The sequence below is a fragment of the Eleutherodactylus coqui genome, chromosome 5, assembly GCF_035609145.1.
Source record: "Eleutherodactylus coqui strain aEleCoq1 chromosome 5, aEleCoq1.hap1, whole genome shotgun sequence".
NCBI classification, from domain to species: domain Eukaryota; kingdom Metazoa; phylum Chordata; class Amphibia; order Anura; family Eleutherodactylidae; genus Eleutherodactylus; species Eleutherodactylus coqui.
Genome location: NC_089841.1, coordinates 196,393,394 through 196,420,815, shown reverse-complemented (window position 1 = coordinate 196,420,815; position 27,422 = coordinate 196,393,394). Strand labels below are relative to the sequence as shown.

The 27,422-nt window shown below is 48.0% G+C and overlaps 1 protein-coding gene across 1 annotated transcript in view; it reads left to right on the top strand.

The window, feature by feature from the left end:
* LOC136627037 (dehydrogenase/reductase SDR family member 4-like) overlaps positions 1 to 26,254 on the top strand; it is a 46,620-nt gene extending 20,366 nt beyond the window's left edge. The window contains exons 7-9 of the mRNA XM_066601988.1: positions 10,799 to 10,933; positions 24,991 to 25,046; positions 26,122 to 26,254. Of these exons, the coding sequence (XP_066458085.1) occupies positions 10,799 to 10,933; positions 24,991 to 25,046; positions 26,122 to 26,236 (306 nt within the window). The 3' untranslated portion in view covers positions 26,237 to 26,254. The remainder of the gene's footprint in view (positions 1 to 10,798; positions 10,934 to 24,990; positions 25,047 to 26,121) is intronic.
* Positions 26,255 to 27,422: the final 1,168 nt, after the last annotated feature.

Here is a 27,422-nt window from a genome sequence, read left to right as displayed (position 1 = left end):
TGTGATGATTCCCCCAGCCGCACTAAACACCCTCTCCGACAAGACGCTAGCCGCAGGACAAGCAAGCACCTCCAGGGCATACAGCGCTAGTTCAGGCCACGTGTCCAGCTTCGACACCCAGTAGTTGTAGGGGGCAGAGGCGTCACCGAGGATGGTCGTGCGATCGGCTACGTACTCCCTCACCATCCTTTTACAGTGCTCCCGCCGACTCAGCCTTGACTGGGGAGCGGTGACACAGTCTTGCTGGGGAGCCATAAAGCTGGCCAGGCCCTTAAAGACTGTTGCACTGTCTGGGCTGTACATGCTGCTCGATCTACGCACCTCCCCTGCTACATGGCCCTCGGAACTGCGCCTTCTGCCACTAGCGCTGTCAGATGGGAATTTTACCATCAGCTTGTCCGCCAGGGTCCTGTGGTATAGCAACACTCTCGAACCCCTTTCCTCTTCGGGAATGAGACTGGGAAGGTTCTCCTTATAGCGTGGGTCGAGCAGTGTGTACACCCAGTAATCCGTAGTGGCCAGAATGCGTTGAATGCGAGGGTCACGAGAAAGGCATCCTAACATGAAGTCAGCCATGTGTGCCAGGGTAGCTGTACGCAACACATGGCTGTCCGCACTAGGAAGATCACTTTCAGGATCCTCCTCCTCCTCCTCCTCCTCAGGCCATACACACTGAAATGATGACAGGCAACCAGCATAGGTACCGTCAGCAGTGGGCCAAGCTGTCTCTTCCCCCTCCTCCTCATCCTCCTCATCCTCCTCCTCCTCCTCCTGAACGCGCTGAGATATAGACAGGAGGGTGCTCTGACTATCCAGCGACATACTGTCTTCCCCTGGCTCTGTTTCCGAGCGCAAAGCGGCTGCCTTTATGGTTTGCAGGGAACTTCTCAAGATGCATAGCAGAGGAATGGTGACGCTAATGATTGCAGCATCGCCGCTCACCACCTGGGTAGACTGATCAAAGTTTCGAAGGACCTGGCAGATGTCTGCCAACCAGGCCCACTCTTCTGAAAAGAATTGAGGAGGCTGACTCCCACTGCGCCGCCCATGTTGGAGTTGGTATTCCACTATAGCTCTACGCTGCTCATAGAGCCTAGCCAACATGTGGAGCGTAGAGTTCCACCGTGTGGGCACGTCGCACAGCAGTCGGTGCACTGGCAGATTAAAGCGATGTTGCAGGGTGCGCAGGGTGGCAGCGTCCGTGTGGGACTTGCGGAAATGTGCGCAGAGCCGGCGCACCTTTACGAGCAGATCTGACAAGCGTGGGTAGCTTTTCAGAAAGCGCTGAACCACCAAATTAAAGACGTGGGCCAGGCATGGCACGTGCGTGAGGCTGCCGAGCTGCCGAGCCGCCACCAGGTTACGGCCGTTGTCACACACGACCATGCCCGGTTGGAGGCTCAGCGGCGCAAGCCAACGGTCGGTCTGCTCTGTCAGACCCTGCAGCAGTTCGTGGGCCGTGTGCCTCCTATCTCCTAAGCTGAGTAGTTTCAGCACAGCCTGCTGACGCTTGCCCACCGCTGTGCTGCCACGCCGCGCGACACCGACTGCTGGCGACGTCCTGCTGCTGCTGACACATCTAGATTGCGAGACAGAGGTTGAGGAGGAGGAGGAGGAGGAGGAGGGTGGTTTAGTGGACGAGGCATACACCACCGCAGATACCACCACCGAGCTGGGGCCCGCAATTCTGGGGGTGGGTAGGATGTGAGCGGTCCCGGGCTCAGACTCTGTCCCAGCCTCCACTAAATTCACCCAATGTGCCGTCAGGGAGATGTAGTGGCCCTGCCCGCCTGTGCTTGTCCACGTGTCCGTAGTTAAGTGGACCTTGCCACTAACCGCATTGGTGAGGGCGCGTACAATGTTGCGGGAGACGTGGTCGTGCAGGGCTGGGACGGCACATTGGGAAAAGTAGTGGCGACTGGGAACTGAGTAGCGCGGGGCCGCCGCCGCCATCATAGCTTTGAAGGACTCCGTTTCCACAACCCTATACGGCAGCATCTCAAGGCTGATAAATTTGGCTATGTGGACGGTTAACGATTGAGCGTGCGGGTGCGTGGCGGCGTACTTGCGCTTGCGCTCCAACACTTGCGCTAGCGACGGCTGGACTGTGCGGTGCGAGACATTGGTGGATGGGGCCGAGGACAGCGGAGGTGAGGGTGTGGGTGCAGGCCATGAGACGGTTGTGCCTGTGTCCTGAGAGGGAGGTTGTATCTCAGTGGCAGGTTGGGGCACAGGGGGAGAGGCAGCGGTGCAAACCGGAGGCGGTGAACGGCCTTCGTCCCACCTTGTGGGGTGCTTGGCCATCATATGTCTGCGCATGCTGGTGGTGGTGAGGCTGTTGGTGGTGGCTCCCCGGCTGATCTTGGCGCGACAAAGGTTGCACACCACTGTTCGTCGGTCGTCAGGCGTCTCTGTGAAAAACTGCCAGACCTTAGAGCACCTCGGCCTCTGCAGGGTGGCATGGCGCGAGGGTGTGCTTTGGGAAACACTTGGTGGATTATTCGGTCTGGCTCTGCCTCTACCCCTGGCCACCGCACTGCCTCTTGCAACCTGCCCTGCTGATGCCCTTGCCTCCCCCTCTGAAGACCTGTCCTGAGTAGGCGTTGCACACCAGGTGGGGTCAGTCACCTCATCGTCCTGCTGCTCTTCCTCCGAATCCTCTGTGCGCTGCTCCCTTGGACTTACTGCCCTTACTACAACCTCACTGCAAGACAACTGTGTCTCATCGTCATCGTCCTCCTCACCCACAGAAACGTCTTGAGACAGTTGCCGTAAGTCCCCAGCCTCTTCCCCCGGACCCCGGGAACTTTCGAATGGTTGGGCATCAGTGACGATAAACTCCTCTGGTGGGAGAGGAACCGCTGCTGCCCAATCTAAGCAGGGGCCCGAGAACAGTTCCTGGGAGTGTTCCCGCTCCTGAGCAGGTGTCATTGTAGTGGAGTGAGGAGGCTGGGAGGAAGGAGGAGCAGCAGACAGAGGATTCGGATTTGCAGCACTGGACGGCGCAGAACTGTGGGTGTACGATAGCTTGCTCGAAGCACTTTCTGCCATCCAGGACAGGACCTGCTCACACTGCTCATTTTCTAATAAAGGTCTCCCGCGTGGACCCATTAATTGGGCGATGAATGTGGGGACGCCAGAAACGTGCCTCTCTCCTAATCGTGCAGCAGTCGGCTGCGACACACCTGGATCAGGAGCTCGGCCTGTGCCCACACCCTCACTTGGCCCTCCGCGTCCTCGGCCACGTCCACGTCCACGTCCTCTAGGCTTACCCCTACCCCTCAGCATGCTGTATTACCAGTGATTTGATTTCCCAGGCAGGAAATAAATTGGCGCAAGCCTGCAGGCCAAATATAATGTTTTCGCTTTTTTGCAAACGGAAGACCCCACTGCGTGTATTCAATGAACAAGAAGTTTAATATCTGTGGTGTGGCCCTCAAAAAGTGTCACACAAGTATAGTGTAGCAGAGTTATTAACTCTAGCAGAGCAGGTATTTGCCAGTCAGGATACACAATGGCGCTAGGCTGCAGTAAAGCGTAGCTGGTTGCGTCAGATTTTTGTACGTTGTACACGCAGCACACACGTACACGCAGACCTTAGGACTGACACAGGCAGGCCAAATATAATTTTTTTCCTTTTTAGCAAAGGGAAGACCCCACTGCATGTATTCAATGAATAATAAATGTCTTCTGGCCCTGCCTACACAATTCTATCCCTGTAGTATTAATGCCGGGTGCAATGCTCTGCACAGCCGGTTTTGAGAAAAAAAAAAAAATGCAACACTGCTAACAGCAGCCTGGACAGTACTGCACACGGATAGAAGTGGCCCTAGAAAGGACCGTTGGGGTTCTTGAAGGCTACACTCACTCCTAACACTCTCCCTGCCTAACCCCCACTTCTGTCCCTATTGCTGGGCGCAATGCTCTGCAGATCCAATTTTGGACAAAAAAAAAAAAAAATACTGTGCTAACACAGTACTGCACACTAGTAGATGTGGCCCTGAGAAGGGCCGTTGGGGTTCTTGAAGCCTACACTGACTCCTAACGCTCTCCCTACAGCAGCACCAGCAGCAGCACTTTCCCTCAGCTAAGTCACAAGGCATGTGTGGCGAGCCGCGGGAGGGGACGACTTTTATACTCGGGTGACATCTGATCGCCCCAGCCACTCACAGCAGGGGGGTGGTATAGGGCTTGAACGTCACAGGGGGAAGTTGTAATGCCTTCCCTGTCTTTCAATTGGCCAGAAAAGCGCGCTAACGTCTCAGAGAGGAAACTGAAAGTAACCGGAACACCGCGTGGTGCTCGTTACGAGTAACGAGCATCCCGAACACCCTAATATTCGCACGAATATCAAGCTCGGACGAGTACGTTCGCTCATCTCTAGTGACCACATCTCTAATTGTGGGATCGGGTACTAGGAAGGGACAAAACAGTAGATCTACCTCTAGAAGCTAAAAACTGAGGGTTGGCTACCAGCAGAGTCAATGGGCCTCGAACAGATATCAGGCCCATCTTTGGAGCAAATATTCCCCATATTTTAAGGACTCCCGACAAGAGTGGCGAGAGGGCAGGAATTTCCCTCAAGAACTGCCTTGGGATTCAGGGGGCTCCCTGAACCATCGCAGGCTCAGCCCCATGTTCCATTTCTACCCATATCTTGGAACTCATGCCCTGGAGTAGTGTAAGTACAAAGTTTGCAAGGCTCGCCCTATGAAGTCTGGAAGCCCCAGTCCCCCCTCCTCCTTAGGGCACGTGAGTAGTATATAGCCTAGGCGAGGCCTACACCCCCGCCACACAAAATTATTGATCAGAGATCAGACACTCAAGAAATAGCGTCGGTCGAGATGGATGGGCAAAGTGTGACATGAGTACAGGAATTTCGGTAAGAGTCCATTTTGACTGCGTTAACTCTGCTCGTCCATAACACATAAAGAGGGCTCCATCTTTCCAAACCTGTTTTAAGGTTAGACAGAAAAGGCCGAAAATTTAATTCAAAGATCTGGGTGGGGTCCGAGGGTAGTTGCACCCCTAGGTATCTAATAGATGAGGATCTCCATTTAAAGGGGAACAATTCTGAAAGCTCTTGAGCTTCATTCTGGGGAAGAGTCACATTTAAAATTTTGTACTTTTGGAGGTTGACCGTGACATTGCTCACTCGCCCATATCTCATAAATTCTTTCATCTTGACCGGCAGTCCCACTCTGAGATTCGCCAAGAACAGGAGGGGGTCTTCCACAAACAACGCCATTTTATGTTCAGTGGAGCCTTCTGTTAAGCCCCTAACTGAAGCGTTTTTCCTAATAGTGTTGGCTAGGGATTCCATTGATAGGACATAGAGCAGAGGCGAGAGAGGGTAGCCCTGATGGTTGCCATTACGGATCACCATAGCATCTGAAAGGGCACCATTCACCCTAATTCTAGCTGAGGGGCAATTATACAATGCCATCATCCACTCCCTCATCCTCCACCCCAATCCCAATTGCTGAAGGGTCCCCTCCAAAAACCTCCACCTGACCCTGTCGAATGCTTTTTCTGCATCAACTGCGAGCAGGCAGAGTGGCTTATACCCCGCTCTAGCTATGTTTATCAGAGAGAGAGCCTTAATGGTACTGTCCCTAGCTTCCCTTCCAGGGACAAAACCTACCTGCTCTCTATGAATCAAATTAGGAATGAACTTGCTGAGTTAATTAGCTATGATCTTGGCGAACATCTTTATGTCTGTATTAATCAGGGAGATTGGTCTGCAGTTTGTACAGGAGGAGGGATCTTTCCCCAGCTTCAGGATAACTACAATATGTGCCTGGAGAGCCTGAGGCGGGAAGAGACTTCCTTGAGACACTTCATTGAAAAATTGCGTAAGGAGCGGAGAGAGCTCTTTAAATAGTTTATAAAATTGTGCCAAGAACCCATCAGGACCCTGGCTTTTACCTAATTTTAGCTCCTTAATGCACTCCAAAATCTCCTCATGGGCGAAGTTAAGATCCAAAGCCTCAGACTCCTCCGGCTCCAAAGGACCTGGGCCAAACTCTCTTACGGTTCCTCTTCCTCTCTGCTGGCTTCACTCATCAAAGGCTCCCTTCCTCGGCCCCCTTCCTATATTATATAGCTTGTCATAAGAGAGGCAGAATTCCTCCAAGATATCCCGGTTGGAGAAAGCTGGTCCCCCCTAGCTTTGTGTATTTTTGGTACAAACGTCTGCGGCACTCTAGGATGAAGAGAACGAGCCAACCAGCGAACGCACTTATCTCCTGGCTCACAAGCTTCACTACGGATCCTGTCCCCATATGCCAACGTCTTTTGGTCTAAAATTGACACAATCCGTTGAAGGGATGAGATATCCGCCCATAAAGCATTACTCGGGGTACTCTTGTTTGCAATCTCTTGATCATGAAGAGACAACAATAGTTTACCCAATTCTTTTGAATGATCTTTTTTCAGTCTAGCTCCATGGGAGATCAGCATTCTTCTTAGGACACATTTGAAAGCCTTCCATTTAAGCTGGGCTTGTGTTTCAACCTTTTGATCTAATATGAAATTGGCTATGGTTGCTTTTATATCTTGGATGCAAAGGGGATCCCTTAATAAATTATCATTTAACCTCCATACTTTTGTGCGGATGTCACCTTGGAAACCCGCAAATTCTGCATAGACCAGAGTGTGATCTGACCAAATAAAGGGTCTTATCAAGCGGGACAGCTGGAAACCTAGAAGCATATGGGAGACCCAGAGATAATCTGATCTGCGGTAGCTATTGTGTGCTGATGAGTGGAATGTATAATCCCTAACGCCCAGATGCAGGACACGCCACAAATCCACTAATTGTAACTTCCCCAGTTCTCTCAGGAGAGAGCGTGTTTCCACCCGCGAGACAGAGGTCCTACCTGAGAAAGAGTCCTGTTCCGGATTGATCGCCTGTTTGAAGTCACTCCCCAATACAATGGCTGAGCCGTCTGCGAACATCGCCAATTCCCTTAGGGTAGTGATTCCAAAGGAGGTCTGTCCCTGGTTCAGAAAATAGAGATTAGCAAACGCAATCACTTTACTTAACACTTCAACCTTAATGAATATGAATCGTCTCTCTGGGTCGCATAGCACACGAGGGGCTGGATCTGCAAAGATCTGCAAGGAGCACCTTCATCCCCTTCTTTTGCAGATGGTAAAGTATTTGACCTCTTTTAGATTGGATATTGAGCTCCTGGGTGTTATAAGTGCAAACTGTCAGACTAGACATGGTAGAAATTGGAGAGAAGCCATATTACATTCCTGAGCAAGGGTCTAAGTTGGATAGGGCAGGAGGAGGGACAGAGTGTATGGGGAAAAAAGGGAGAGGGGTGGGTAAAGAACAACAACATATTTAAATTTAAAAAACCTTGACAGGTGAAACTTGTTAGCTCGTTACAACATTATCAAGGCTGCCTATCCTATATGGGCGAAGAGGAGACCAGAAACAGAGGTCAACCCCCGACTTCACCACTGTCACAATTCTTGCAAGGATAAATAGGGGAGGAAAAAGAAAAAAAATTGGGGGGGGGGGGACAAAGAGAAAGGAGAGTAAATTCACATCTGAAGACAAAATTCAAGTCTGCCGCAGGACCGTCAGAACCACCCACCGTAGTGAGGGAAGAAGATAAATAAGCAACATAAGAAACATATTAAGATGACACAATCCTGAATGTAGAGAAACTCAGTCTCAGCCTCAGAGCATCACATATCCATGACACCCATAAACTCCGAAAATGATGAACTCCTAGGATCAGCCGTTATCACGCTCTCTCGTGACGTTATTCCTTGATCCTCGGCCGCCTCTCTCCATCACCTGCCAACTCCATTGTAGGCAGAGTAATTAGTACACCTCCAATTTGGGGCCAAACCGGAATCGCAATTTGCGGCAAAACTTAGGGAAATGACCCAGATTTCGAAAGATTGCTGTCTTTCCTCCTTTTCTAGCTTGCAATTGGAGAGGGAAACCCCATATATACGGAATGTATCTGTCTAGCAGAACATTTAGCAGAGGCTTCAGGGCCCGTCGCAGCTGGAGAGTACGTTTAGAAAGGTCTGGATATACAGACACCGTATGTCTCCAAAAGACTAAATTCTCAGCTACACGCGTCTTTTGCAAGATTTGGTCTTTCTCTATAAAAATGGACACAACCTAGAACATCCCTGGGTTTAGATGGGTCAGTTGGTTTCGGGCCTAATGCGTGGTGCACTCTGTCCAGTTCCAGGGCACTATCCGGGGGTCTGCACTGGAGGTGATTGAAAAAATCAGTCCTCTAATTGACTGTTGCCCACCACATCTAAAAGTCCTCTTATACGGAGATTGTTTCGCCTATGACTATTTTCAATATCGTCGATATGAGTAGTCAATTCAGCAATCTGATGAACTTGAGTTTCCAGCAATTGCGCATGCTCCTCTAAAGTGTTCTGGATCATGTTTTGGGTCTCCTCCACATCTACTACCCCTTGCCCAACATGCCTAATATCTCTTTGAACAACAGCAATGTCATGCTTATGAGCAGTGTCTAATTTTTATAAAAAAGAATTCATCTCCGTTTTCGTGGGGATGGCTTTTAAGTGAGCCCTCCAGTCCCATTCATCATCAATGGGATAGGGGCCTCCGTTATCTGATGGGCTAAAGCGTGGCATGGGCTGTGACCTTAGGGTGTTGATCTCCCCCAAATCTGCAGCCTGCTTTAGTGCTCTTAGTGGAATCCCCCGTTTTGCTGGGAGCAGTATTCCGGTGGAGATGATGTTGGGGGACTGTGGGGGCCCCGGGGTGGGGTCTTTGTAGGAGGCGCTTAAATGCTCCGCATCCCCCTGCTTGTCAGCTTCCATAATGCCCATTCTACTCCTCTGAATTTCCCCAGGTAGCATGGGGTGAATGAGGGCCAGTGAGTCTGCCCATGAGCTTCTGGCTGAGGGCTTCAAGTGTACAGTCAGGGGATTCCCCTGGCCCCAGAGGGACCCGTATCAGGGGAATTAAGTCCACTGGTGCCCCAGTAACTTCTGCTGGGGCACCTCCATCATGTTGCCGTCTCCCGCTGCAGCCCCCCCCGCTACCTTTAGGGAGCCCAAGCTCCCAGACACCTTCCCAGGCTGGTCTGTCTCCTTCTCAGCACTTGCGGGCAAGTGCAGGGAGGAACGCTCTCTGGTGTATCAGTGTACCGCAGCCTCCTGTTCTCCCCCGGCTCCACGTGCTGAAAGATACAGCGCCATCTTGGATGCTCCTCTCTGAATCTGCGATCCACCTGGAGAGGGGAGGAAGCACTCTAATTCAGGTGCGGAGGGTCTCTAATGCTGCTGCTGAACTTCAGAAGTTTTCCTCTGTCCCATGACAGGTACAGCTTGGGGCCACAGCGGCTGAATTGTCTGTTTGTGGAAGGTCAGTTGGGAGCAGAGGACAAGCACGTCCTACTCCATCAGTGGCTAGCCACGCCCCCCTAAAATCATAATTGGGTAGCATGGTGATATATAGGTAAAACTTCCCGGGTCAGATGTGTTCCATTCATGTGCCTTCACCATATTAGAAGCTCCGGCATCCATATATTCATTCTGCGCATGAGCGGGCCTTGTAGTGGACATCGCAATATTCTATACAACCGGTCTCAGATTTCCAAACAGCGCATGCACGGTAGTTACCATAGACACCGCGATAACTCATCTAGTACGGCAACAGCAGTCAGCCCCTTTTCTCTGGATCTATGGAGCATACAGCTCCTGCATCCTTGTCCTTTAGCGCTTGTATAGTGAGTCTATAAATACCAGTACAGACATAGCGGTCACTGCAGTAATCGAAAATAAAGGGTCATAGGATCCATAGCATTACCATTAGAGCTGAGGGAGCATACTCGCTAAGGGCAATTGCTCGAGCGAGCATTGCCCTTAGCGAGTACCTGTCCGCTCGAGAGACAAGGTTCGGGTGCCGGCGCGGAGGAGCAGTGAGTTGCGGCAGTCAGCAGGGGGGAGCGGGGGGGGGGGGGGGGAGAGGGAGAGAGAGCTCCCTGCCCGCCGCCTTCACCCGAACCTTTTCTCGAGCGGGCAGGTACTCGCTAAGGGCAATGCTCACTCGAGCAATTTCCCTTAGCGAGTATGCTCGCTCATCACTAATTACCATAAACGGAAGTATTCTTCAAGAAAATGTAAATCATTGTATAGAGATCATCATATTTGCAACCCACATTAACCAACTTCAACTTTAACCAACAGATTCCTTTTTAACACTAAAAGTATAATGTATATCGATCATGTGTTTTAACGAATAGGGATATGTATTGGGTAATATTGCCTTTTATGTACAGAAAAATTGTACCTAAAGGGATCATATACATCATTCAAAGCAAACTATAACCCAAGATGCCCAAAGGGGGATGTGCACTTTGACACCAAAAGAAATAGTCAAAATTGATGTAGGCGTCAATGACAATAAACCAAATGACAATAACTCAGTTCTATGCAACAAATCTCTATTGAATTCATCTGGATCAATCCATAGATGGTTGACTAAAAATTAGCTGTATCGTAAATGTTACAGCTCGTAGATGAGGCAGAATGGACGGTAACACATCTGAGCCACAAGACCTAAAATACAAATAAGGGTGTAAGTGAGACAATATCATAAAACCAGTATTCAACACAAAACAAATCCAAAATACAGTACGACAAACCTCAAGGATACATTTATTTCTAGAAGTAGGGCATATAGTGATACTCTTGATTTTAAACCTTTGGGGGCTAGTGTGTCCAGCCTAGAGGTTTTTCTTGCTCTTTTACTCAATTTTATGCCTTTATTTCCTCTCAGGGTCTGGGTCCTTATGGTGTCAGTAAAACCGCATTGTTAGGCCTAACCAAAGTCCTTGCTCCAGAATTAAGATCTCTGAACATCCGAGTGAACTGCCTTGCTCCAGGCGTCATCCGCACCAGGTTTGGTGCAATTGTAAGTATGATTATGATATATGGGTTGCATACTTTGTAAGTGCAATTGCGAGACTGGTTACTTTCGGCTAGGACTACATGGAGACGTGGTTAGCGGCTCAGAGATTTTGTGATCCTCACAATTCCACCCATAACCTTGCTTCCCTTAGAGAAACATTGGGAATGTACTAATGCCAAGATTTTACAGTGATTCATGAGCACCAATTTCGCTTGGGTGGTCCAAAGATTAGGCTGTATTCATATATGATGGTTTGCTTTGGTTCTTTGGAAAATTTGTTCCATCTTGTTTTCCTGCATAGAAGAAAATAAAGATTAGCCAAAAAACACTTCACAGTGTAAGATATTGGTGATATTATTCAATGAGGGCATGTTTATTCCAATTCCTCTTTCCTACTACCTCAGCCTGATGATGTGACCATCACAAATTTTTTATGATTATATTGAAAAAGCATACCTGAGTTTTCAACAAGTTTTCTAGAAATACACTCTGTCTCCTCACACTCTCCTTTGCTGCTCTTTGCAGTCTGTTTCATTTCAGTAAGTTCTGATTTTCAGTTGGTCTTCCCCATTTTTCTGCCATCCGCTTTCAGGAAGGGGGTGTGTAGCAAGCCTAGTATTCTGCCAGTAGTTCCTTGTCCTGATTTCCTTGCCCTTTTCCTTTCCTGTGTGTGTGTGTCTGTGCACACAGCCTGTAAAAGTATAAGAGGCAGAAATTGTGGAGATCATTATCGTTGTCCGCAGATCTGTCACCTGTAGCCTTTGTGTGCATGGGAGCTGCCTGTGAAAATGGTGTCTCCCCAGTTGCTATGCAAACATTCTTGTGTCCATGTTCCTATAGAAGTTCTTTTCTTTAAGACATAGGGTGAATGGCAGAGAGGCTGGAAGGGAGACCTCCTAGTGGCAGTCACTTCAAATGAGATTTACAGTGGTAAAGCAACAACATGTTTAATGCAAGTATATTACAGAAATGATGAGCAAAATACGTTTGAAAAGTTTGTGCCCCTTTAACAAACGTGTGTCCTATTGCTGTGGGAGAAACTACATACCACTTCTATCTTTATTCTTCCTCTTAATGGTTCTACAGTTCGTAATTGCACTCATATCCTCTAAAGTCAACTAACCAAAAGACTGGCCAAACACATAGATCTACATGGGATCTTACGCTTTATTAAAACCTTACCAAACTCTTATAAATAACCGACACAGACACCAACATTGGATAAAGAAGGCCGCGGTGTTTATTAACGGGGTTACAAACATTTGGGGAGAAATGTAACCAATAATAACCATAACACTTCCTGTAAACTCTGTTTTACAGGCCCAAGTTTTTTAACCAATCAATAACCATAACAGTTCATGTAAACTCTGTCTTACAGACATGAGTTTACTACCACCAAACTCTCCCCAAGTTTACCTGCCCACCCGCCTAATGCCATGGCATTCACTAATGACATGGGCCCCCCCAACAAACCGCAGCCTCCTCAATTATCTACACAAATCCATATTATTAACATTATCCAACGCAATCTCTGACAAGTATACTAGATCATTCCTATGGAAGCCTGGAACAAGACCTTCCAAATCAGCATATCTAAAAAGAAAGAATCCACTCCTGGCATGAGCTCTACCACCGGGTTAACCCTTCTCCGAATTCTTAGGCCTCATGTCCACGGGGAAAATCGGGCCCGCTACGGATTCTACATGTAGAATCTGCAGCGTGTCCCTCCTGCCCCGCGGACATGAGGGCTGAAAATACAAATAAATGACAATAAACTCACCTCCCATCCGCTCCGTTTCTTCTCTTCGCGGCGGCGTCATCTTCTCTCGTCGCGGCCGGATCTTCATTCTTCGGCTCGGCGGATGTGCACGATGACGTCGGTGACGTGCCCCGCGCATGCGCCGGGCCGAAGCAAAATGATCCGGCCGCGGCTGAGAGAGGATGGCGCGGCGCCGAAGAGAAGAACCGGAGCGGGTAAGTAAAATGTGATTTTTGTGTCCCGCGGATCCGGACGGCTTCCATAGGCTTCAATAGAAGCCCGCGGGAGCCGTCCCCGCGGGAGACCCGCATGAAAATGGAGCATGGTCCAGATTTTTTCATGCTCCATTTTTTTTAAAATCACTTTTATTGACGATCCGCGGGTATTTATCTACCCGCGGGTGGTCAATGCATCCCTATGGGGTGCGGATCCGCGCGCGGGAGAAGAGTTAAAATCCGCTGCGGATTTTAATTCTTCTTTTCCCCGTGGACATGAGCCCTTACACTATATATAGACCTCGGCAAGGACCATAATAATCGAGGAACAATATCTGAAAAAACCATCACTGTATCTGGAACCTTGTTTCAATGCTCCACATCTCCCTTTCAATGCCCCATGACATATCAATGTGTTCTCTTCTATGTCATTAACCCCTAAGTGTAAAAATAAAACCTCTGGACAGGGCCCACGTGACTCTCTAAGCCCACATGACTCTCTAAGCCCACCTGACTCTTTATACATCAGTTCAGCCATTACTCCACTCCACCTTATACATCTATTACCGCACCAAAAATTTCAAACTGTAATCTGTACAATCCCAAATTTTCGGAATAACAGTGATCCCCTGCCCTTCTTGAAGCCCAGTACACAAAGGAGTGTCCAACAATCCACACAATACTTTTCTTAATTCCTAAAATGAAAAAAGAATTAGTACACCATATTATTTGGGCGCATGTACAACTTAAACCGAGATGATCCCCATCTGTCTACTTTTTCTTCTAGAACAGCTGTAAACAATTTAAGCACCATTATACATTAAAAGCAAGATAATGACTGTCCATGATCCCTGTCTTCCCGAAAACAAGACAGGGTCTTCCACTAATTTTTGCTCCATAAGAGCTTTTCTTTTAAAGTATTTTTATTGCTTTTTCGTTAACAATATTAGTACATTTATAACACATAAAGGAAACTTGATGATGCCTTACAACTCGTGCATATGAAAAGAAGTCTTCAAATTTAACTTTTCCTGTACAAAATCAACCAATAAAACTCCTTGAACTAAACATTCTTCCTATACGTGTTGCTCCTTGTGCTTAACGTTAACAAAGAGAAATTGGGTTCTGACCGACATGTGGAAGGGGGGAAGGGTGAGAGGGAGGTGAGGGGAGGGGGGGATTATCCAGGATCTAATCCTAACTTTACTAATTGTTATATGTGTACCACACACTCACTCGCAGTTACCCGTGAATAGCCATCTCGAAAGCATGGGTCTGTTTCGTATGTCTATCAAAGTGGCCCAGGTTCGATAGAACTTATCGTATCCCGTCAGGTTTTCCGACACTGAGTCTCTCCAATCTCTCAATCTCATCCATAGCTCCTACCCATGCACTTCTGGGAATCTCAGAGCTCTGTTTCCAGAATCTAGGGATCACCTGCCTCGTGGCTATAACAAAGAATTTTAACAAGCCTGTCTTGAGTGAATGAGCCCCCTCGTGGGCGATGGACAGGAGTGCCAATTCAGGTGTCAGAGCAAGTGATTCTCTACACACTCTTTCAAATAGGTGTTTTACTTCCTGCCATATAGAAGTGACCATGGGGCAGTCCCACCATATGTGGAGCATTGAACCTGTGTCTGCTCTGCAACGCCAACAAATGTTCAGGGTTGAGGGAAAGGAGTGTAATCTCTCCGGAGTAAAGTACCATCTTGATATGATCTTAAAAGTTTGCTCCTGAAGTCTGCTGGAAATTGACATTTTGTGAGTAAGCTGAAACGCCTTATCCCAGGACTCCGCCAGAAATGACCAGCCTAATGTCTCCTCCCACGCACCTATCCATCTAGGTTGGTGATTTCCCAGGTGTTCCTCTACTAATTGATTGTAGAGTATTGATACCGTGTGTCTGGGAGTTTCTGAGGCACCGCATAGTTTCTCGAAGGGGGTATGTATCATGCACCATCCTTGGGTAGGTTTAATCCTACCTAGATAGCTACGAATCTGTAGGTATTGCATCCATGAGCCAGGGGCCGATCCACATGAACCCCATAAGGACCCCAGATCCCGTATTTCCCCTGATTCTACCATTTCCCCTACCCTGGCCTCCACTTCTGGGGGTAAAAACTCCAGGTTGCGCATCAGCAGGGTTGCCTGAAGAGTTGGGTTTCCCACCAAAGGGGTAAGGGGCCCTGGGACTGACATCCTGCATCCCACTTTCCAGGCACCTAACAAGGTATTCATCATGAATGATATCTGTTTTCTCCCAATGTACCTTACCCGGGATCCAGAACACCCCCATTGTCTCAGGAGTGTTGTTACTGTTCTCTACTTATACCCAGAATTTGCCCTCCCTGTGATGGAACAAATCTAGCATAAATGTTCCTATGGTCGCTTTATGATACAGGCGGAAGTCAGAAAGTCTCAGCCTTTTCTTTTGGTTTGGTTAGACTTTTGTGACTGAGTCTTTTGCAGCCACCTTTCCAGATGAACTTGAGTATTTGGCCTTGTAGTTTATCAAAAAAGGTGTTTGGGGGGTTACATGTTGCGGTCTGGAAAATATATAGCAGTCTTGGGAGTGTATCCATCCTAATCGTGTTCATTCTACCAAACCATGTCAGCTGAGTCCCCGACCATCTCTCCAAATCTCTCGTTAGGGTCCGTAGAATTGATTTATAATGTAAATCATATATCCTAGTTAAATCCGCCGGAATCTGTTTCCCTAGATATGTAAGGGAATCAAATTTCCAAAGAAAAGGAAAGGCCGCTGCTTCTCTTCTAGGGATCGAAACGTTAAGAATCACTGACTTTTGGGCATTGATTTTATAATTGCTCAGTTTACCAAAGGCCATGAATTCTTGTATGATATTAGGGAGGCCTATTCGTGGTTCTGTGAGGTAGACCAGTAGGTCATCAGCGTAGAGTGAGGTTTTATGTTCTTCCTTCACTACCCGTACCCCTTTTATTGAGGGATTATTCCTAATAGCATTGGCTAAGGACTCCATCACTAATATATATAATGTGGGGGATAGAGGATACCCTTGGCGTGTACCATTCTTGATCTCGAAAAGGGTGGACAAACTACCATTGATCCTGACCCAGGCCAAGGGGTTCCTATATAATGCTATGATCCATGCAAGGGCCCTAGGCCCTAAACCAACCCTCTGCAATGTTGCTTCTAGGAATCTCCAACTTATCCTGTCAAACGCTTCTCTGCGTCAACAGAGAGCAGACAGTGGTGATCTTTTCTTCTTCGCCCAATCGATCAAGGACAGGGTCTTGGACGAATTATCCCTGGCCTCCCTTCCTGGAACAAAACCAACCTGATCCCCATGTATGAGTTGTGGTATTGAGATATTTATTCTGTTGGCTATGATTTTTGAAAAGATTTTAAGGTCGCAATTGATGAGCGAGATCGGCCGGTAATTGCCACACGCCAAGGGGTCCTTCCCTGGTTTGGGGATCAGTACGATGTGAGCCTGAAGGGCTTGGGGTGGTAAAGAACAACCCCCGGGATACAGAATTGAAGGCCTGCAAAAGTCCGAGAATAGACCTCTGCACATCTTGTAAAACCCCGGGGAGAACCCATCTGGTCCCGGGCTCTTCCCAGTTTTCATTCCTTGGGTCACCTGCTTAAGCTCCTCTGCCTCCAGATCCTCCTCCAAAGCCAGAGATTCCTCTAGGGAAAGATGCCTTGAGACATGGAGATCAAGGTATCCCTCTATCCCCTGTCTGTGCTGAGCCTCCAACGTGTTCTGTGTCTCGGGTATATTATACAGTTTTGAGTAATACAGGCGAAACTCTTCTAATATTTTCCTCGGGGAGTGCAACTGTCTACCCTCGGCTGAGTTAATTGAATATGTGGATGAGACGTCCTAGGATGTAGTGCTCTAGCTAACCATCTGCCGCTCTTGTCTCCATTCCATATTCATAATAGCCAGCTTTAAAGGGGTTGTCCCGCGGCCAAAACGAAAAATTTCTCACACCCCAGTCCCCCATGTTAAGCAAGCATCACAAACTACCCATGTAAATCGGTTTTTAGAGCGTTTTTACTCACCATGAAGCTGTTTCATGAAGTTATAAAAATCTTCATCCAAGATGGCCGCCGTCATTTCCCATGGTGCACCGCTGGTCTTCTCCCATGGTGCACTGCGGGTCTTCACCCATGGTGCACTGTGGATGTTCTTCTCCAGTCTGAGCTCCACTGCCGATTACAGCCACCTCATTGGCTGATCGGCACCACGTGATGGGGGTGGATCTACGCGATGACGTGGAGAAGAGGGAGGAGCCAGGACGCAGCTCGTGAGCCCGGACCATCCAGAAGAGGAATCTTCAGTGTGCAAGCGTGACTGTTCGTGCGACCAGTGGAGAAGTTTGGTTGTCGCCATGGAGACGGGGACGCCAGCATCGGAGGGGGTAAGTGTAACTTCTGTATGTAATATACATCGTGCATAAAATATTAGCCAAAGTAACCGCACTTGCTGTCACGGGACAACCCCTTTAAGTTTGTCTTTCCTACCCATGGCTTTTTGGTCTAATATTTTGTGATGGAACTCGGAAATTTCGACTTGCAGGGCGGCAGTAGCCTGTGCTTTGTTTGACGTTTCCTTAAGGCCAAGGTCTCTTATTAATTGGGTAAGACAGGCTGTTTGCTTTTTTTTATCCTAGCTCCATGGGATATAAATACTCCCCTAAGCACACACTTAAGAGCTTCCCATTTTATCGGGGCAGGTGTGGGGTCCGCAGCGTGATCTACTTTGAAATTTTCTATTGTGTTTTTTACCTCATTTAGGCATATGGTATCTCTGAGTAAATTGTTGTTGAGGCGCCAAGTGGGTACGCCCCTCTCCCCGCCTCCCGGGCCTATGGATGCAAAAACCGGTGAGTGGTCTGACTACAGAAATACATCCAGGGAGCATTGAGGGTCCCCATCAAGTAAACTATGCAAGATGAAAATATAATCAATTCTGCTATATGAGTTATGTGCCATGGAATGGAAACTGTAATCACGCTTACCCGGATGGAGGGTGCGCCACAAGTCGATCAGGTCCATACTCACAAGTACTCTCTGGACCTTACGTATGGCTGTTCTTGTGAGTACGGAGCGTCCCGTGGAGGAGTCTAGTCGGGGGTCATACACGTTAAAATGTTTATTCCTACCACAATCCGGGGGACCGGTACGCGGAAAATGGGTTTCCTGGAGCAATGCAACTGTTACCCTTTTCCTGTGGAGCCTGTACAACACTTGATTACGCTTCTTAGGGCAGTTTAGTCCTTTCGTTTTGAAAGAGCAGACATTTAATCGGGCCATCTTGTAGTATAAGGAGATCGTGATGGTGTACCTCTAATGCTGTGAGGTGGTTTCCCACCTAGGAAGGTGACCTGGAATAGAGGGGGGAAGGGATCACACATAATGGTCGGGGGGTGGGGAAAAACATGGGTAACAAACATCCACTTAAAGAAATGCAATACTGCTATGAACTTTGGTATTGTGAGTGGACACGTTTTTGAATACTAACAAACGACTAACATCTGCACAGCCGAGTGAGGCTGCAGTCCCTAGTGGAGGAGTAACTGGATCCGGTCAAGTCCAGGTCCGAGCCCCGTTCCCCTCCCCCACGGCGGCTGAAAACAAGATGTTAGGCATCCACACCTTTGTAGTAAGTAAAGAGGGGAGAGAGAGAAGGAAGCTGAAGTAAAGGGAGATTGAGGAGAGAATGATGAGAGATGGAAGAGGACCCCCCCCCCCCAGAAGGGGGAGACAAACCAAACAGATGCGGGGTGAAGGTGGGCCAAGTAGCTTAGAATGTGAGGATGCATCCCCTCTGCGAAGAAGACGCTCTGCAGATAGAGAGTCCAACTGCTCCGGTGATGGATTAGTAGCATGTCTTGGCTTTTACAGCAGGGTATTAATACTGTTCACATGGGATCGGTATGTTTATGAAGGGTGATTAATTGAGTCACAAGTCCCTGTGTCCATGCTTCTCCAGGGCTACCCTGTGTTCCTTGGAACAGTAACTTTTTAAATATAGACCTCCTCCTTGTCATTGAGTATGGGTCTTCGATGGGTGGTCCTGTTTGTTCCCGTTTGTTCTTTTGCGATTGCTATTCATTGGTTGCCATTGCCCCTTAGGAGGGGTAAGAGTAGGGGAACTCATTTTTTGCCATTCTCGTAGAGAGACCATCGGAAGCTTGAGAGCTGTGAGAAATTTAGGGAGGTCCCCCAGAGATCTAAAAATTGCGCCTTCTCTCCCTACGCCTGCCACCAGTTGGAAGGGATATCCCCACCGATATGGGATCACCCGCTCCTTCAACATTAGTAGCAGTGGTCCAAGTGCTCAGCGCTATTGAAGTGTCTTTCTGCAAAGATCCGGTAAGAACTGCAGATTTCTGTCTCGGAATTTGATCGGTCCCTTGTTTCTGATCTGGCGTAGGATCTCTTCTTTCTCTTTGAAAAAATGTACCCTACAGACTACGTCCCTAGGTCTTTCCGGGTCTGCAGGCCTAGGGCCCAGGGCCCTGTGAATCCTATGTATTTCTATTGGATCATTCGGAGGTCTTTCCAGGAGTTCTACAAAGCACTTGATGGCCCAGGCCTCTAAATGTTTGTTTTCTGAAATCTTCACTCAGACCTCGGATTCTTAGATTATTTCGCCTGTGACGGTTCTCTATATCGTTTAGATGATTGGCGAGTTCAGCTATTTGAAAAGCGTGTTCGCTTAAGATGTCATGATGTTCATTTAAATGCTGAAGCATTAAGTCTTGCGTCTCCTCTGTTTCTCTGATGCAATGTCCCATTTGTTGCATTTCTCTTTGTAGAGATTTCAATGCTGATTTTTGGATGAGGCGAACTGGGCAAAATGATTGTCGAGTTCCTCTTTGGTAGGGATCGACCTGAGGTGCTCCTTCCAATCCCAGTTGTCTGGTGTGTCTTTATTAGGGTGTTTATGGTTTCCCACTTCTCCCTGCACATCTGTCTCGCATGAGGCCCTTGTGTATGGCGTTTGTGCCCCTCGCTGGTGTTTGGGAGGTGAGGTTTTGGTGGGGGTGATTTCCTCTGCCTCTCTGCCATGTGCGGATGGCTGTGGTACCTTCCCTATGGTCTTGTTGCCTCCTGCTGTGTCTGGAGCAGGGGTATCTATCCTTTGCCCGGGTCTTGGCTCCTTACTCATAAGGCCTGGGGGTCTCATTTTCTCTCCCCTTCAGGGGCCGAGGTGAAGGCCCTGGTGAGGCGGCCCACTCCTTATCCCCCTCCATCATGCTGTCTTTGGGTGAGGGTGGCTTATACTGCGCTCCCTCTCGGCCTGTCAGCTCCCTCCCAGCCCTTCTTGTCCTGGTCTGAACTCCCGCGGGGTGGTGGGGTTAACCAGGTCCCCTTCCCCCGTACCGGTATTGTAGCTGGCATTCTGTGTTGCAGCGGGGGTGCCTCTCGCTTCCCTCCTTGGCCGCGGGCTCATGGATTCCCTCACTTCCGGTAGAGGGCTACGGTAATATGGCGGCCGGGCCCGCACTTCCAGCTTGGCTTGCGGGTCTCCCCATCTCGGTGCTTGTGGCTGGAGCTTCGCCGCCTGCGGTAAGTGAGGTTTCGGATGTGGGGGGGGAGCGGGGAACTTCTCGCTCGGGTCCAACCTCGAGCCTGCTGGCTGTCGTGGCCGCACGCTGTCCTCTACGTTGCGCCCGCCGCCATCTTGAGTGGAGCCCGGGTGTCCCGTCGCAGCCACAGGGAGCGCAGATAGAGTGGAGCCGACGTCTTCTTGTGGGGGCCTATCCCCGGTGGTTGTTGCCGATGGGGTCTCCGCTTGGGGTCTTCTCTTTCCGTCCTCCGGTCTTCTCCGGCGCAGGTAATTTCCTGCCTTCTTCCTCCTGCTTGTGGCCGTCATATAATGGTCCAAAGGGCCAGAGTCCTTGTCCCTGGGCTTGTACGAGCTGGTGACTCCCTTCTTCTTTCCCATAGTTGTCTCCTGCAGCAGTTAGGTGGGTGGATGCCTTTTTTTCATCAAATTATGCCGTGAAGGAGACGGAGCGCAGGCACAGCACGTCCTAGCTCTCCATTAGCCAGGCCACGCCCCCCTCCATAAGATCTTACTTTTGTCATGTGTAGCTGCCTGGCCACTATTTACATTGACTTTTTTTTTTTAATTAACTGCAACTAGGGCTTAATTTTGGAATAGGGCTTAAAGTTTAAGCATCCTGAAAAATCCTGCTAGGGTTTATTTCCGGGGTAGGTTTTATCTCCAGGGAAACAGGGTACATGGATCAACAAAAAACCTGGTGCTTGCGGGCATAGACACATAAACGCCTGCAAATTCCTAAGCAAGCATATATTCTCATGAAAATGAGCAAACAAGCGAATCCACACCCCTTTACCCTTTTTTTTTTTTTAATTATTATAAAGCTCCCATGGTTTGACACATCCTTAAGGCCCCAAAGTCACCTCTAAACAGCTGTACCTCATATGCTGATCTACACACTTCAGGCAATACTTTCACCAACTTCCCTAATAAGCTACATGTGATAGCAGAGCGTTGATCAGCGGCATATACTACTGCCTTACAGACCCGATCAATCGCTCTACCTGAAAAACAATTAATAGGTACCAGATTATACCATCTTTGAAAGAAAGCCATAACCGACAATACCTTCCAAACTGAGCTATATGAGCGCTGCATCCTAAATGCTGGACTCTTCTTCCCTGAATTGCTGCATCAGCAAACAAGACTATGAAATAACAGCTGCATTAATCTCACACCGACCATCTCTAACCCTCAATAAGAGGTTATATGTTAGACATAATCTGACTAGCACATGAACTAACTCCTGCCGACCAGCTCTTACCAACAAACAATCCATAACCATTATCCACTGATGTCAGCACCTCATGATAACTCATCCGCTTCCACAAACTCCCATCACCAAACTGACTGACCATTAAAATCAGATACCAACCATACACTAAATCCTGCTTTAGCTCCCTTGACATCCGCGCATGCAATGTATGGGACTTCCAACCGCTCATCACCACACATACCCTGCGGGAATACCTGCGACCAATAATAATCACCCGTGAAGCAAAGAAGAACTGACCTGCTAACGGCTGCAACTCCCTCCAGGTAATCTGCCTTCATACGTAATGTCTGACTAATTAAACCCATAAACTATACACCCCTGACATTGGCAATTAGAAAAACCATCACAATGCTATCAATTGAATACCTAAAAAAACTCCAACCGAGTACATGGCCATACCGTTTTTCCCGTTTGCCAGCTGCACCTCAAAATCCTCCATTCTGACCACATGCCCTCTTAAACTTGTGCCCCCCTCATTACCCTGATGCCCCATAAACAACAATCATCTAAGCAGTGTATTACATCAGCATCAGGAAATTCCTTCCTCCCACCTACTCTAAAAATGAGTATAGTCCTAAATAATAGGATGCCTTATAGCGCATTGGTAACTCCAAACCAGAAACCCAAAGAATTAACACCCCAACCAATAAGAAGTTATCCGAATACTGCATCACATGACTGAAGTGCCATATCAAAGCTAATGTAGTCACATGATGCATATCTTAATGCCAGCTGCTCAGGAGCACCTCAGCATTCAGAGACAACTGCATGGGGTAAGATAAATGATAAATAACCAGGAGGAGATAGACTCCTTCTGCGGCATCACCCTTAAAGGGGACAACCTCAAATTGAAAAAAAGGGGGGTATTAAAATGACTGGCAACTCTGCCCTCATCTCTGTGATTAGCAATTTAACTACCTCAGGATCATAAACAACGGAAATTAACTTATTAACCCCTTCACATCTGAGTCCCTTTAACTCATTCACATATAGGCCGTACTGAAAGCCTTCTTTATGAGCCGGGTCTACTTCCAATATGAGAGCCTCACTGGAGTCTTGCCCTATTGCAGGAAATTCTCTATTTCCTGTATGCAAGGAATTTGTACTGATTTCTGACTAAAACAACAATAAATGGATGAGACCGGCACAATATGAGCCCTCATGTCAGTACCCACACCTCTCCATTACCTCGATCCCATAAATGTAACAACACATCCAGGTAGTGAGGCGCCTCAAGGATGTCTAACAGCCACCTAACTAGTTACACTGAGGTAGTGAGGCGCCCCAAGGATGTCTAACAACCACCTGACTAGTTACACCGAGGAAACGCCAACATCCCGGTAACCATTATTAACCATCTCTGTTCCTCCGGCCATCATTAGATTCTGCTTCTTTATATGAAAGTAACAGTTATAAAATAACTAGTAGCTATAAACCAAATCTGATTAACAGCAGCAGCCGCCTCAACCACAGACTGCGTGCAGCCGTTACCCCACAGCTGACTGCCTGCATACAGTGGTTACCTCAGAGCTGATAGTCTGCATAATAGGTGGCCAGTTATTTCACAGCTGACAGATACCAAGCAGTGTTTACCTCAGAGCTGACAGTCTCCATACAGTGGCCAGTTACCTCAGAGCTGACAGTCTCCATACAGTGGCCAGTTACCTCAGAGCTGACAGTCTCCATACAGTGGCCAGTTACCTCAGAGCTGACAGTCTCCATACAGTGGCCAGTTACCTCAGAGCTGACAGTCTCCATACAGTGGCCAGTTACCTCAGAGCTGACAGTCTCCATACAGTGGCCAGTTACCTCAGAGCTGGCAGTCTCCATACAGTGGCCAAGCTCAGTTACCTCAGCTCAGACATGATACCATTAATAAAACTCAATTGTTAAGCAGACATACATTCCCCATCACCCTAACTAGCCCTTTCTTTACAGCCTAGTAAGGGTTAACACTAACACATTTAAACTGACAAATCTACCTTAGGGGACGCTCACACGACGGCCCCCATGCCCAGCACCTTGTGAGCCAAAGCCAGGAGCAGAGAGAAAGTATAATGGAAAGATTTACATGTCTCCCCTATAATGGACCCACTCCTGGCTCCAGCCCGCCAAAAAACCGAACACAAACTGCTGTGCGAAATCACTCCCAACTGGTACACAAGCTAAATCCTTCTATACACAGGTGCCAGTAACCAGGGGTCTCACCAACTTGTAGAGCTTCACCTGTACCCTGCAACTACAGCAGCACAGGACTTGGCAGAGGTGCCGTCGCTATCTTGTAGAGCTTCACCCGTACCCTGCATGTGCAGCAGCACAGGACTTGGTGTTGTCATCTGGTAGCACTGTTCCTGCTGGTGTTGACATCTGCTGGGCACTGTTCCCGCTGCCAGGTTTCAGTCCCCTCCAAACAGATGAAGGTAAAGGCAGCCTCTGTGTTTGCTTCGCTGGTGGTTCTCTACTGACAAGTTCTCCTCAGATACAAGTGTTCACACGATGTCCCCTGCCTGTTCAGCTCCTCCTGGCCGGCGCTGCTGACAAGTCCTAAGCTGAAGCGCAGGGGATTCCAGACATCTCCGCAGCTATTCCTCACTGTCCGCTTCATATACGCCGACAGTCAGCCGCTGCAGAAGGTCCTCCATCTTCACAGAGGATCTGAAGCTGTGACAGGAATTGTGAGAGGAGCTGACAGGAACAGGGATCTGTCAGCGGGATGCTGCATGCTGCTTCCTTTCCAGATGATGATGGCCCACATCTCTGCACCTCCATATCTCACTGCTGCACCTCTCAGCTTGTTCCTCTGGACCAATCACCAGCCACTGTCAGGCCACCAGATTCTGCCTAACAACCACAGGCATTTCTCGCCATTTCTCTTCAGCCAATCATTTGCTGCTCACTCTCTTCCATCTCATCTGACCCAGTAATGAGCTTTGTAACATATCATGGTTAACCAGAAAACCTCCTCCATAGAAGGTGACATATCATCCATCCATCATGTACATAAAGCTCCCAGATCCCATAAGGCTTTCCCTCCTAACTGTCCCTCAAGCCTTACATGGGGTCAGTGAATCCCTGAATTTGCAGTATACATGCTTGTTTGGCCAGTTCATCCAAGCCAACAAAATTATGGGGAAGTCGGTGGTTCAAACTGTTAAATCAACAGATATTTTATATGCATGGCCAGCATAGGAGCTGCTGTGTTAGAGCTTCAGCATGATGAATCTTCTCTTTTTCAATTACTGCAGATTTGGGAGAATGAATCAATCTTGGACGAAGCAAAACTCAAACTAGACGTTAGCAGGTAAGGATTAAAGTACAGAGGTAACAGTCTGATATGCGGTACTACTTATAATACATGTAGGACTATAACAGATTAACATTTCTGAAAATGAAAGAGGTCACTATTACTATTGGGACCACTATGGCTAGGGAAGGGGGGGTCACTATTACTACTAGGGCCACTATAGCGGGGGTCCACTATTACACTCGAATGAAGCACAGGTTGGGCAGGTGCACTGCACTCCATTCATTTCAATGTGAGCACTGAAAATTCCCAAGTGCTCACATTGAAAGGAATCGAGTGGATATGAAGTATATGCTCTGATGAATATACTAAAAAATGTTAGTGATAAGCAAACACATACCTTACAGGGGTCATCCACCTTGACCTATCCCTTTTTATTAGAAGAATCGCCCAACAGTAAGCTGATCGAAGGTGACCTTCTCTCTAGAACTCAAAGTATCAGTGACCTCTCCCACAGTGGCCCCAGTAGTGGTAGCGACCTCTCCCACAGTGACCCCAGTAGTGGTAGCGACCTCTCCCACAGTGGCCCCAGTAGTGGTAGCGACCTCTCCCACAGTGGCCCCAGTAGTGGTAGCGACCTCTCCCACAGTGGCCCCAGTAGTGGTAGCGACCTCTCCCACAGTGGCCCCAGTAGTGGTAGCGACCTCTCCCACAGTGGCCCCAGTAGTGGTAGCGACCTCTCCCACAGTGGCCCCAGTAGTGGTAGCGACCTCTCCCACAGTGGCTCCAGTAGTGGTAGCGACCGCTGCTGAGACTAACTGCTGACCTCTCCCCTGTGCGTACAGTTGCTACACAGCCGGCGGGCCACATAAAATGAGGTGGCGGACTAGATGTGGCCTGTAGCTCTTGTTTGACATGTGTGTGCTGTACATGTTTAAAAGAGTTTTCTAAGAATTTTTAAAAAAGCAAAAGTAGCAAATACACAATAGTCACATCTTAAATGCCCCATCGCTGCCACACTAATGTTTTATCACTTCTTTGATAATCTCTTAAGCTAAATGAGTCACTAACATGTCTTGTGTGTACAGTGTATGTTTAGAAGTGATACACTCCTGCTTTTTTTGTCCTTCAGAATTGGAGAACCTGAAGAATGTGCCGGAGCCGTGTCTTTCCTCTGCTCTGCTGACGCTTCATATATCACCGGGGAAACTCTAGTGGTTGCAGGAGGGGCAAAATCTCATCTATGAACGTCATATGTAGATCAAGCTGAATACTTCCACAAAGAAAAATGATGTTGAATATATTTTCAGAATGGTATATTTCTGTTTAGGAAATAATGTGACTGTATCAAGGATGTAAGATTGTACCGTACTGTAGTAGGTGAAAGGAGGATACAACATGTTTAAGGGGGAGGTCATGAAATAAAGTAAAGGGATGACAGTAGTGTTCCTGTCACACCACTCATGTGTCCTTATTGTTCTTTGGGTGTTGACAGGGAATATGGGAAACACTTCAGGAAATCAAATCTGCACCATTGTAAAGTATTTCCCATTTTTTTTGTATAATTAGAGTATGGTGAAAGGTCTTGCCTCTTTGAAGACTCATTGTTGAATACTTAATTAGGTGGTACTGAGTAAAGGCTCATTTACATGCAAATACAATCAAATGCTTGAAAGATTGACAGTTTCAGCGATCATTTTGCATAAAGTACTAATGGGCACTAATGCCCATTAGCACTTTATCAGCTTCATTTGCATGTAAATGAGCCTCCTAAAGATGCTTGCAGAACACAGCAGGTGGTCTGAGCTATGCATACAACTCTTTTGTTCTCAAATGGACTGTCGGCTAGCTACAATGTAATCAACTGCTCCCGTGGAGAACACAGCTTGTGGTCCCTGCTATCTCTCTACAGCTGAATGATTGATTTTATGCTCACCTAAAAATTATCGTTCAGTCGAAGTCAAAAGCCATCATTTGAACGAATTTTGAGCGATTATCGTTGTGTGTGAATGGGGCTTTAATGTAGTTTCTTATAGAGCAGCTACAATGGCCATTTGCCACTTCAGAAGATTTAGCACTTTTGTGAATTGTACAGAGTTCAGTGATTATGATGACTGTGTAATGCTCATTTCCACCTGTAGGGGTGCTGCTGGAGAGCTAAACACTTGCTGCCATTTTTTATTATATTCATCAGAGCATGTACGTCATATGTAAACCTTACTGAATTCTAAGGTGTAAAGTTTGCATATATTTAAGCCTAATCTTGGAGCCTGTACATATTAACCCCTTCCGGCTGCAGGGCGTAAGTTTACGTCCTGGCAGCCTGGTACTTCCCGCAACAGGGCGTAAACTTACGTCCTGGAGATAGCGCGGGATCACATATGATCCAGCGCTATCCCGCAGCGGGAGCCGGCTGTCAGTCACAGCCGGCGT